Source organism: Spea bombifrons, chromosome 10 (genome assembly GCF_027358695.1).
Source record: "Spea bombifrons isolate aSpeBom1 chromosome 10, aSpeBom1.2.pri, whole genome shotgun sequence".
NCBI lineage: Eukaryota > Metazoa > Chordata > Amphibia > Anura > Pelobatidae > Spea > Spea bombifrons.
The window spans coordinates 7229574-7243148 of record NC_071096.1 but is presented as its reverse complement, the minus strand read 5'-3'; the positions used below and the strand labels follow the sequence as shown (position 1 = coordinate 7243148).

At 43.7% G+C, this 13575-nt stretch overlaps 1 protein-coding gene across 1 annotated transcript in view; it reads left to right on the top strand.

The window, feature by feature from the left end:
- MYBPC3 (myosin binding protein C3) overlaps positions 1-13575 on the top strand; it is a 42665-nt gene that overhangs the window by 15082 nt on the left and 14008 nt on the right. The window contains exons 12-21 of the mRNA XM_053449764.1: positions 677-801; positions 1135-1240; positions 3175-3341; positions 4587-4752; positions 5246-5352; positions 5956-5985; positions 6377-6513; positions 9003-9162; positions 9384-9488; positions 9684-9872. Of these exons, the coding sequence (XP_053305739.1) occupies positions 677-801; positions 1135-1240; positions 3175-3341; positions 4587-4752; positions 5246-5352; positions 5956-5985; positions 6377-6513; positions 9003-9162; positions 9384-9488; positions 9684-9872 (1292 nt within the window). The remainder of the gene's footprint in view (positions 1-676; positions 802-1134; positions 1241-3174; positions 3342-4586; positions 4753-5245; positions 5353-5955; positions 5986-6376; positions 6514-9002; positions 9163-9383; positions 9489-9683; positions 9873-13575) is intronic.

Below are 13575 nucleotides of genomic sequence, written 5' to 3'. Positions count from 1 at the left end.
TTAATGGCTTAATGAAGATATAGAATGGTGCCTGTGGACTGAATGTACCAGCGTGGTGCATTATACATCAATCTTATCTATAGACAAGGCCATCGCTACTTTGAAATTCCATGAAAATTCCACTCTACGAATTATTCCTAGCCACAGGTGTAATTTATTGATTTCAAGTAAACGATCTGGCGACCGGCTTTTATGTGTTTAAACACTCGGTGAAACTGAAGAACCTTGACCCTGGCAGCGATAACGCGCCACAAGCACTAAAACCGATGCAAATGATGTTCTTGGCAGACTTGCTACTAATAAGCAAGTCCATACGTGCCAGAAATCGGATTGCTAAGTGTCCTTTTTGGACTTGTTAATGAGCTACGAAGGTACATGCCGAGGGTGAGAAAGTACTCAAGGCTCTCCTCATAACCACTTTATTTGACATTTCTGCGTCCGATAACTCATCTCCTTCCAAAAGTGGTGAAGGTGGCAGCCGACGCACTTCAGGTTCTCCAGAAGGTTATGTGAAGATCCCGAGATATATGTCTATACGTATTCACTTATATCATCTTCAGATAACCGGCAGCGCTGGCCAAGCCGCTGACACGTCATCCGATCCATGATACGTGACAAACCGTGACACTGGCACAGCTCTAAGCACTCTCTCTTGGCTTTTCCATGCATCTTCTAGGTACATCTTTGAGAGCATTGGGAACAAGCGGATACTGACCATCAACCATTGCTCCCTGGCAGACGACGCCGCCTATCAGTGTGTCATCGGAGATGAGAAATGCTTCACCGAGCTTTTCGTAAAAGGTACGTTTTGGTGGAATTTTGTGGCTTTAGGGCAATATGAGTCGCTTCCATATTTTGGTAATTTGGTCCTTAATGGGACATTAATTATTAAAGCTAAACTAGGCATTAAACCTGTTTTTAGATGTAATAGATATAAGGTATGTTTTTTAATCTTTCTGGTGGATTGACGCCAACATACCAACGAGATCACCTGTAAACTGGAGCTTTTGGTGTAAAGGCTTCTGCGTCGATCATATGGGAACTCTTAATTGTCATGTGACACAAAAGTAGGCACTGATAGGTTGTTCTTCTAAAGTTTTTTCCCTCCTAAGATATTCATGATTTTTCTTGCAGAGCCTCCCATTCAGATCCTCAAGTCCTTGGAGGACCAGGTGGTGATGGTGGGAGAGAGAGTGGAGTTTATGTGCGAGGTCTCAGAAGAAGGAGCGCAGGTTAAATGGTAAGACGTACGATGAGCTCAGGCTTACAATCTAATGTAATGGGGGGGGTCAGATCACCTAGGAAATTAATTAAGGAGAAGGAAACAGCCAACGCCAGCCAAGGGATGACCACGGCTGGGCTTTTGGGTGAATTGGAGCACCAGGTCCAGCAAGTCAATCCAGACGTGGTCACAGCCCTCACTCCTTGAGTTGGATATGGTAGAAGTGATCTGTGTAGGGGGTCGCGCAGGTTGCCCTGTAACGAGGATCTATTAAGCAGTAAAAGTTAGGGATTTCAGGCCAGAGGCGTTTTTTTTTTTACCTTCTGCTCTTGCAGATGTGATCTCTAAATCCACGTAGTCAGTGAGTCACGTATTATTTCTGTCCCTGGAGGGTGGGGAGGCTCCATACTGTTTTTCCATGTGTCGGACCCCTTCATCAGCACAAGACAAGGATACTGAGCTGTAACTTAAATACACGGCAAAAATCTAACCGAAATAGCCGGAGAGTAACAAGACGGGGCAGCGCGATCTCTGTCATTTTCTGTTATGCCGTATGGGGGAGCTGCCATAAACTGCTGCAAACATGCGCGCCCCGCTCCGGTAGCCCAGGAGGAGACCAATAAGTGCGTTGAAATTTTGCTCAGATTCTGGCTACGGCTTTTCAATTTAAGAGCTGAAAAATGTGAAGCTAAAAATTAAACTGCAATAATAATAATAATAATAATAATAATAATAATATATATTGTTTATTATTATTAATATTAATATTTTATTATTATTAATATTTCATTATTATTATTATTATTATTAAGCAATACATGATTATTATGATTTTATCTCACATTTAACAATAAGCGGAATAATTATCTGGCCAGTGAAAATAATGGGGTGCCGACCGTACCCCCCCCAGGGCTTTGCAAACGTCTATATTAATAAACCGACGCAGGATGACCTTTTTCGGTTGCTAATGAGCTCGTTTCCATCCGTACGGACGTTCCTACTGACAATATGCCTCCCCTCCACCTCCGCCACGCTCTCCCTGACCCCCCATCCTCTCTGAAACAGGAGTCTCTCCGCTCCAGCCATTTTTACAATCGCTCTCCTTTAATTACAAGTATTTAAGCTGCCGCAGGACTTTTTTTTTTTTTTTTTTTAAACCATGCGCAAACACACACAGCATGAGTCCCGCAGGGTTTCAAATGAAGTCCTGGCATTTTGACAGACCCGTTCCTGCGGCGGGCCGTGTAACTCAGTCCGAGGATAGGTTTCAGCTTTTAAAATAGCACGCCGGTGCGGAGTCGCGTATCGGCTCGCTCGCTACAAACGTGAGAACCCGCGGGTGCCTTTTTAACGATGTCACCGCATAGCTGCTAAAATGTGATCGGCCCCCATTAGACGTACGGACGGGGTGTTAAATGCTGTGTCGGACTAAACGCACATTTCCCAGCAAAAGTCACCTTGGTCGGGGGGTATTCACAAGTTGTAATTACCAGACATCAGTCATTGACTCAGTCTGCGCCATCGTACAGGCTTGCAAAGGGTCAGCGCGGCCCCTTTTACTTGTGTTATTCGTTACACATAGTCCTTTGTACTTTTATATATATCTTATGAGGGTTTCTCCATGGGAAAATCAGGATCAGCTTGATTATTCCTCCCCAGTTAATTAAGTTCTTTCTCCCTATTGTTGAGTTGCTGCTTGTTGTTGATTGGTTCAGGCAGCCTTTTTTGGCTGGATGAGGAAATACGGCTATGTCCGTCTCTTGCGGAGAGATATAGAACCTCGCAGAGAGGAGAGAGAGAGAGGCGATACGGGTTGAATTCTGCGGACAATTAAAATTTCACGCCCCCCTTAAAGTAAATTGTGATGTCATCAAAGAAATGCAGTCAAATCTCAGGATTCACAGCGCGCTCCAGGGCTTCCAAAAGTGATAGAAATGTGATTTTTTTTACAGGGAAAAAGATGGGGTAGAACTGACCAGGGAGGAGACCTTCAAGTATCGTTTCAAAAAAGATGGCAAAAAGCATTACTTGATTATCAACGAGTCAACCATAGAAGACAGCGGCCACTACATCGTCAAGACCAATGGCGGAGAGTCTGTGGCGGAGCTCATGGTGCAGGGTAAGTAAACCAAGAGCTGCGGGCGTAACGTTGTATCCCGTCACCCTCGGTCAATGCGATCAGAGAGCCAGCTCCGGATTCAGGGTGATGATATCTCTCCACTAGTGACTTGGATCCCACTGCTGCCACCAATTACACACCAAGAATCGTGTCCCTGCGCCTCCTTCTCTCTATAATAACCATCAGATCTGACCATAGGGCTCCATCAGATGTTCAAGTGGCCACTCAAGGACTTGATGTTTTTGGGACACCACCGTTACATTATAAATTAAATGTCAAATAAATACATTTGGCCTCTCTGGATATCTGTTGCGACTGTAGCCACACAAATAATATATATCTAAAACACAACGAGGCAGTTAATCATCCTAAATCAGACAATAAACTAGAGTGTTACGTCCCTGAAAACCTACCAAAGTCAGTAAAGTGCCCTCACTTACTAACTCGTTGCCCACCTGTGTTGAAACTCGATACCAGTATATATGTTTTAGTTCTGGCAGCATCCTCCTCTCCGTGTCACGTTGGTCAGCGGCTGAACAATGACATGCAGGGACTAGTGAAAGGTTATTTGTAGGCTCCCTCCGTGGCGTCTGAAGAAGGCCTGGCCCTGTCACTTGGTTCTCAGACAGACTCCCGCAAAGACCTCTGAGTGCCAGAGAGATGAGTAACGCACCTAAAAGGTTAAATGAGTGATATTCTGAGCTGCTGACACTCTACGTTCATCTGTTCCTTAGCTCAGCAAATAATTTAACTGGGCTCCCAGCAGGAACTCAGCGGTGGCCAAGAAGCCAGGTGCAAGAACCCTCAGACAACTGAACGTATACAAGAACCTGGCGATTTAGGGTTCTCTACTTAACAAATAATTCATTTTATCCACTCTCTAATTTTTATGGTTCAGAAGACATTTTAGCAGACTTCGAGTGTTGCACTGAGAGGTTTGTAGATAAGTGGAATGGTCCCCCAGTAGAAGTGGTAGACGTCAATACAGTGAAGGAATGTAAACATGCATAGGACAGGCGTATGGCTCCTGAATATAAGACAAGACATAGGACGGACTCTTTACAGCAGAAATAATGATTTTAATTTTTTTAATTAGTTGACATGGTCCTCTGTGTTATTATTGGATTCAGTTCCTCGTTGACTTGTATCCTCTCTCAGCTCAGACGTGTAAGGGATATGGGCTCTCGGTGCGGGTTTTGGTTTGGCGGGCGTCCCTTATGTAACGTCTCCTCTCTCCCTCCGCAGAGAAGAAGCTGGAGATCCTGCAGGATGTGGCTGATTTGACGGTGAAAGCCAAGGAACAAGCTGTCTTCAAGTGCGAGGTGTCTGATGAGACGGTCACGGGAATCTGGGTGAAAAACGGGAAGGAAGTGATTCCTAATGACAGGATCAAGGTTTCACACATCGGAAGGTCATTATTATTAGTTATTCAGAGCTTCCAGATGTTTTACGTTACTCTCTGTAGGAGGGCCGCCAGCTGGTGGCTCTCCAGACGACTTCAGGGATTCTACTACGGCCATTGGATAGAGAGCTTTATAGTCCTTCTGTAGCCACATATGAGCTGTTGCTTTTCATGACATCATAACTCAACTCATTTTCCTAAAGCCTTCCAAAGATTTCAGTGTTAAGCAAGTGGGTCAACTCTCTCGACAGCATTTATTTCCTGGTAAATAGTTCACACTCTGGTCTTTAGGAGGCCAATATTTCTGCCACAAATAGCTTGGCTTCATGGAACGTATTTTATTTTAATTCCAAACTCCCATAAAACATCATTCAAAGGAAAACATGAGCTCCATTCCTTCTCAGATGCCGAATAAAATGAGGTCCCAGCGGCTGGCCTGTTGTGTTTTATTGTGTCCTGGGGTTCAGTTCATGCCCCCCCCCTAATTATACCTTCATTTCAGGACCCACAAACTGACCATTGACAACGTGGTGCCTTCAGATGAGGGGGATTATTCCTTCATTCCCAATGGATTTGCTTTCAACCTCTCTGCAAAACTACACTTTATGGGTGAGTCTTCATCACCGTTCTCCATTAATGGATGGGAGGGCCGAGGTCACTGTGGGATTACGTTCAATAAAAATGCAGCTTCACTGAAATAAAGCTCTCATTCTAAGTGCACATCTCATATAACACATTGTATCCCCTGATTGTACAAACTAATAGAGAAGGAAAGAAGAAGTAAAGCTGATGTAGTGTGTGAGGATGTCTATGGTTATCATACATTTACCACTAGGTGGCAGTAGTAGTGCCCACAGCCCAACGCTGAGAGGTTGTCGGCTCCGTCAGCTTTAATTCATGAAGAACTGTTGACCTTTTGAGAACGTTAATTTATAAAGTAATACCTTCTTACTTTATTGAGAGGGCAGAAGACCCTCCCGGCAAAAGCGTAAGAGGTTAATGCAATAAAGGAATTTACACATGCACGGGATAGGCATTTGGCTCCTAAATCTAAGACGAATGGGCAGACTGGACGGGCCGAATGAGTCCGATCTGCCGTTAGATTCTGTCTATCCTTGTTTTTACAATCTAACCCAATTTCGGATGAATAAAGATCCGTGACTGCATGTGGCCAAAAACACTCACCTGGTGATCTTTCTCTTTTCTCTCCAGAGGTGAAGATTGACTTTGTTCCACGACAAGGTATTGTGATCAGCGATCATGTGTGCCCATGTAAACCATAACGTGCATCCAAGGGGTTCATAGGGGTCACCCTCATGGTTGCGTGACAGCAAACGGGATTGAGACATCCAGAACCCCCGAGAACCCTCCTGCTTATGTACAGAAACGCGACTTTCCTTGTTTCGAATTGCTTTTGTTCTGGTATTCTGTGTCAAATGATTAACGCTTATTAATATATGTATCTCCAATGTTTATCCGTGTTCTTCATATGTGCTTTTTCTTCACATACTTGTCTCACATCAGTTGAAGGTCATCTGTTTTGCACCATGAGAGACCTTTATGTTTGTGGATTTTGTTTAATTTCGGGCAAAATCTCGCCCGCTCACTGTCTCTGCCCGTTTTGTCCTCACAGAGCCACCGAAGATTAAATTGGACTGCCTCTCCCAGAATGTCGACACCATCATTGTTGTTGCCGGCAATAAGTTGCGTCTCGATGTCCCCATCACTGGAGATCCGGCACCCACCGTGGTGTGGAGCAAGGGGGATAAGGTAGGCCGTGTTTTCTAACATCGTAAAATCTAATGTGTAATGACAATTTCCTTTACATTCTCAAACAACATGACCTCTATCACATGACCCCTTCACCTTCATTATATTTTTTCTCTAATTTCTGCTTACAAACTGTAACACGCAGCAGTGCAATACGTTGAGTCGTAAAGACCGGAGACGTTGACCTACTAACACTATAAACCCTTGACCTCCGGAAGGTGAAATAAATAGTATACATAGTCATACTAACATGCCTAGACTTCATGGCCATTTGGATAAAAGTCCAAAATAAGGCCCCATGGTGTCCCACGGGAATCCCTTTGGAAGGAAGAACTTTTTTGCTTCTTGTCTTTTGAGGAGGAGCAGTTCATACATCGTTAGGTAGACCTTTATCCAGGAGACCAGAGAGGTTGACCTACTAACACTGCAAACCCTTGACCTCTGGAAGTTGAAATAATAGGTATACATAGTCATACTAACATGCCTAGACTTCATGGGTATTTGGATAAAAGTCCAAAATAAGGCTCCTTTGGAAGGAAGAACTGTTTTGTTTCTTGTTTGTCCTTTGAGGAGGAGCAGTTCATCCATGGTTAGGTAGACCTTTATCCAGAAGACCGGAGAGGTTGAGTTGGGTCGGCTGTTTGGAAGCAGCTTTGCCGGATTTGTGTAAATTCCACCCACCTTCATTCCTTCATATTCCCTGTTATTGAATTTCCACAAATAGGTGTTTCAGCAGCCTCTGATCAGGCCTGCTTCTGACCCCGAGGATGTGTCAGATGAAGTCGATGTAAGTCGGTAGTTTCATTCCCCATCAGGTAACGTGTGGACACTTATACTTATACCACGTGTGAACCACCCCTCGCGTGATCACGTCCAGCCTAACATCACTCCCCTGACATGCAACCTCCTCGATTAAACGTTTGGGCCCAGCCGAAGGGGAGTTCCGGGGTGAAAATAAATGTTTTTGGTTGTCTTATGGGTATTATGGGCTGAATGTGTCATCCTTTTTTATTTCAAGTAACAAATAAAGGCATAAGCTAATTATTCTATTAAGCATTTGTTTTCGGGGGAACACCAAGTAGATAAAGTTCTGCAACGAAGGTGGCGCTTCACAAGGGTTCAAAGAAAAAACAATAACTGTGACGAGCATACAAGCCACCAAGGAATGAGAATGCAATAAATAGAATAGGCCAGAGGATGGACGCTGACGTATTAAACACATAACGATTACGAAGCCTTTAGAACGTTCATAAAACCCTCAATTCCAAATAATTAATGATCATTTCTTTGTGAGCCGGAGGATCGGGGGGGCTCTGTAGACATCAGCCCAATTTGGGGACCTTCCAAACGAGTGCGTCAATTCCGCTAAGAACGATTTGTTTTTTTTTTATTTCTTGGTTTTAGTTTATCCAAGCATTAGAAAATAAATTGGAGGTATAATTTGGGTTTATTTTAAGAGTTTCTTATTGCACTGACGACTATTATTTCATTACACATCAATTGGACCCTATTTGTTCCACCGTTCCTTGGCTTTTCTGAGAATATATTTTTCTTTTTACTCATAACATACTGGTAGCAAAAGCACCATCTGGGAGTCTTATATATGATCACAGCGGGATAGAATAGGAAAGAGTCATCTACAGATTGGGGCAAAAACCCTGAGACTTAGGGGCAAACGCCGAGAGTCTCCAAGTATGATCCTGACCTCTTCCTTAGTATTGTTTTTAGTGAATATATCGCGTCCCAACAGCTGGTCCTCCTGGTTGTAAAGTAGGAAGAAGTTCTTGAATGTACTGAATGAGCTGAATGAGTAACTAGAGGTTACATCTCAGACACAAACACATTTATAGCAGCGACTCGTAACTCGGAAACTGTGACACGATGATAACCGCGGGCCGTTATCTGATGGTGACAGGGATGGGAACAAATGAAATATGAACTTTATCATGGAGAACTCAAAGGAGATGAAAGTCTCTTCTATTCCCGGGATGAATATAAACTTTATTGGGTACGACGGTAACCCGGAGATCATACGACGGCCGGACCATCCTTAGGTATGGAGCAGACACTTTATTGACCGGCCAAGTTCCATGAAAAACCAACGCGCTTTTAATGTCGAAGGGCCCATCTTCCATTTGATATTCATCTAATTTATCCCAAATTCTTACTTATTATTCTTAATTATTCCTTGAGGACATGGCAGTTCTCCTGAAACATTTTCATTTTCACCTCCCACCTATAAATCTGGGATGAAGATTTTATAATATTTCTATTATTTCATTCTGACTTTCCATTCTTTATCAGATAATCAGCTCTTTGATCTATTAAGCCGTTTCTGTTTGATTTCCAAAGTTCTAAGCTGCATTTACATGAAAAAAATCACGTTATAGCACTTAACCGACGCTCATCTCTGAAGTCGCAGATTCACCGGATGTCACATGATTCAAATAATTTGACATTTTTAAGTAAATGTGGTTTTGTCCCTTCAGATACTTTCGGAGACTGATGGCAGAGTCCGCGTGGAGACGCATGCGGACCATTGCGTGTTCATCATTGAAGGGGCAGAGAAGCAGGACGAGGGGGTATATAACGTTGTGGTCAAGAATCCAGCTGGAGAGGACAAAGCCAACATCACCGTAAAGGTTATCGGTACGTCATGGAGAGCCTACTGAATGGTATCGGTGGGACAGGGGTGGCTTGAGTTATTTATGATAAAGGTCCTCAAAAAATATTTTTTGGAACAGCTAGTATGTACTGTATTAATAATTAGAGATTGGTAATTGATATAATAATGAATAAATTAGTCTACGGTTGAGTGAAGGGATTTTATTGAGGTTGACGTTGACTTGGTCATTCTTTCCTTTTTAAAGAGGCCCCAGATCCACCAGAGGCTCCCCGCATTTCGAATATTGGAGAGGATTACTGCACTGTCCAGTGGGACCCACCAAAGTATGATGGAGGACAACCAATTCTGGGTAAGTGCCATCTATTTCTTGTTCGGGTTCATCCTAGATAGACGTAAGGTTACGCTTAGCGTAAGACACGACCAACGACCAAGCAAGGCTTGGGGTCCTACAGCACGTATCAAAAAAAATGGCAGACTCGATGGGCCAAATGCCTTTTATCTCCCATTAAAAGACGATTCCGGCCGTTTCTCATCCCACCTGCAGGTTACATCTTGGAGAGAAAGAAAAAGAAGAGTTACCGCTGGATGCGGCTGAACTACGACTTGGTGAAGGAGCTGAGCTACGAGTCCCGGCGGATGATTGAGGGGGTTATGTACGAAGTACGCATTTTCGCCGTGAACTCCATCGGAATGTCGCTTCCCAGCCAGCCCTCACAGCCGTTCATGCCTATCGGTAAGTGACTTCTAATCAAACACAACCTGCCGGGTATCCCTAAGCTGTCCGCCATAACTTTTACTCTATAAACGTTGGCCCGCTGGTAGGCATCTTCTCTGGGACCAGCAAAACCTATTATTATGTTAGAAATTGCACAAAGCTAACTATGCTTCACTAAACAGATTTATAAAATTATAAAATTAAATCCGGGGACATTTTTATTAAAAACATAAAAAAGTAAAGCCCTTTGATTTATGTGATTCCTAGACGCTGCGTACAAAGCAGCCGGAAACGTTGGTTGCGTCTCTGTAATAAAACAGACATTTGTCATTACTAAAGAAAAACTTAGCAGAAATAAACGTTTCTGTCTGAATGTTATATATGTACGCGTTATATATGTATGTAGATAGATAGACAGAGCCCCCAGGATCCGTTAGCCTTCAAAGTTGCAGTCGGCAGCGTCTTAGCCGGCCAGGGGTTCAGCCAAAGACTTTTCTACCTGAGTGAATGTCAGAGCTGATAACGGTAAATGAATCCCATCATGGAGCGTTATGGTCTCTATTATTATTTATTGTTTTATATGGCGCCGTCATATTCCGTAGCGCTGCACAATGAGTAAACAGGACATAACAAGTAATACATAACATAACAATTCGAATTACGGAAACAAGAGGTGAAGTATTACACAAGAGGTATATTCTTCATAGGCAATTGTTAGAAACAAAAGAAATGTCTAATTGGAATTTTAATCACTTTATACACGTACACATGCTGTCTATCACTTTATACCCATCCCCGCACACGTACACATGCTATCTATCACTTTATACACATACCCGCACACGTACACATGCTATCTATCACTTTATACCCATCCCCACACACGTACACATGCTATCTATCACTTTATACCCATCCCCACACACGTACACATGCTATCTATCACTTTATACACATCCCCGCACACGTACACATGCTGTCTATCACTTTATACCCATCCCCGCACACGTACACATGCTGTCTATCACTTTATACACATCCCCACACACGTACACATGCTATCTATCACTTTATACACATACCCGCACACGTACACATGCTATCTATCACTTTATACCCATCCCCACACACGTACACATGCTATCTATCACTTTATACACATCCCCACACACGTACACATGCTGTCTATCACTTTATACCCATCCCCGTACACGTACACATGCTATCTATCACTTTATACACATCCCCACACACGTACACATGCTATCTACCACTTTATACCCATCCCCGCACACGTACACATGCTATCTATCACTTTATACACATACCTGCACACGTACACATGCTGTCTATCACTTTATACACATACCCGCACACGTACACATGCTATCTACCACTTTATACACATCCCCGCACACGTACACATGCTATCTACCACTTTACACACATCCCCGCACACGTACACATGCTGTCTATCACTTTATACACATCCCCACACACGTACACATGCTATCTATCACTTTATACACATCCCCACACACGTACACATGCTATCTACCACTTTATACACATCCCCGCACACGTACACATGCTGTCTCTCACTTTATACACATACCCGCACACGTACACATGCTGTCTATCACTTTATACACATCCCCGCACGCGTACACATGCTGCCTATCACTTTATACACATCCCCGCACGCGTACACATGCTGTCTATCACTTTATACACATCTCCGCACACGTACACATGCTGTCTCTCACTATATACACATACCCGCACACGTACACATGCTATCTACCACTTTATACACATCCCCGCACACGTACACATGCTATCTACCACTTTACACACATCCCCGCACACGTACACATGCTGTCTATCACTTTATACCCATCCCCGTACACGTACACATGCTATCTATCACTTTATACACATCCCCACACACGTACACATGCTATCTATCACTTTATACACATCCCCACACACGTACACATGCTATCTACCACTTTATACACATCCCCGCACACGTACACATGCTATCTACCACTTTACACACATCCCCGCACACGTACACATGCTGTCTATCACTTTATACCCATCCCCGTACACGTACACATGCTATCTATCACTTTATACACATCCCCACACACGTACACATGCTATCTACCACTTTATACCCATCCCCGCACACGTACACATGCTATCTACCACTTTATACCCATCCCCGCACACGTACACATGCTATCTATCACTTTATACACATACCCGCACACGTACACATGCTATCTACCACTTTATACACATCCCCGCACACGTACACATGCTATCTACCACTTTACACACATCCCCGCACACGTACACATGCTGTCTATCACTTTATACACATCCCCACACACGTACACATGCTATCTACCACTTTATACACATCCCCGCACACGTACACATGCTGTCTCTCACTTTATACACATACCCGCACACGTACACATGCTGTCTATCACTTTATACACATCCCCGCACGCGTACACATGCTGCCTATCACTTTATACACATCCCCGCACAAATACACATGCTGTCTATCACTTTATACACATACCTGCACACGTACACATGCTGTCTCTCACTATATACACATACCCGCACACGTACACATGCTATCTACCACTTTATACACATCCCCGCACACGTACACATGCTATCTACCACTTTACACTCATCCCCGCACACGTACACATGCTGTCTATCACTTTATACCCATCCCCGTACATGTACACATGCTATCTATCACTTTATACACATCCCCACACACGTACACATGCTATCTATCACTTTATACACATCCCCACACACGTACACATGCTATCTACCACTTTATACACATCCCCGCACACGTACACATGCTATCTACCACTTTACACACATCCCCGCACACGTACACATGCTGTCTATCACTTTATACCCATCCCCGTACACGTACACATGCTGTCTATCACTTTACACACATCCCCGCACACGTACACATGCTGTCTATCACTTTATACCCATCCCCACACACGTACACATGCTATCTACCACTTTATACCCATCCCCGCACACGTACACATGCTATCTATCACTTTATACACATACCTGCACACGTACACATGCTGTCTATCACTTTATACACATACCCGCACACGTACACATGCTATCTACCACTTTATACACATCCCCGCACACGTACACATGCTATCTACCACTTTACACACATCCCCGCACACGTACACATGCTGTCTATCACTTTATACACATCCCCACACACGTACACATGCTATCTATCACTTTATACACATCCCCACACACGTACACATGCTATCTACCACTTTATACACATCCCCACACACGTACACATGCTGTCTCTCACTTTATACACATACCCGCACACGTACACATGCTGTCTCTCACTTTATACAAATACCCGCACACGTACACATGCTGTCTATCACTTTATACACATCCCCGCACGCGTACACATGCTGCCTATCACTTTATACACATCCCCGCATGCGTACACATGCTGTCTATCACTTTATACACATCTCCGCACACGTATACATGCTGTCTCTCACTATATACACATACCCGCACACGTACACATGCTATCTACCACTTTATACACATCCCCGCACACGTACACATGCTATCTACCACTTTACACACATCCCCGCACACGTACACA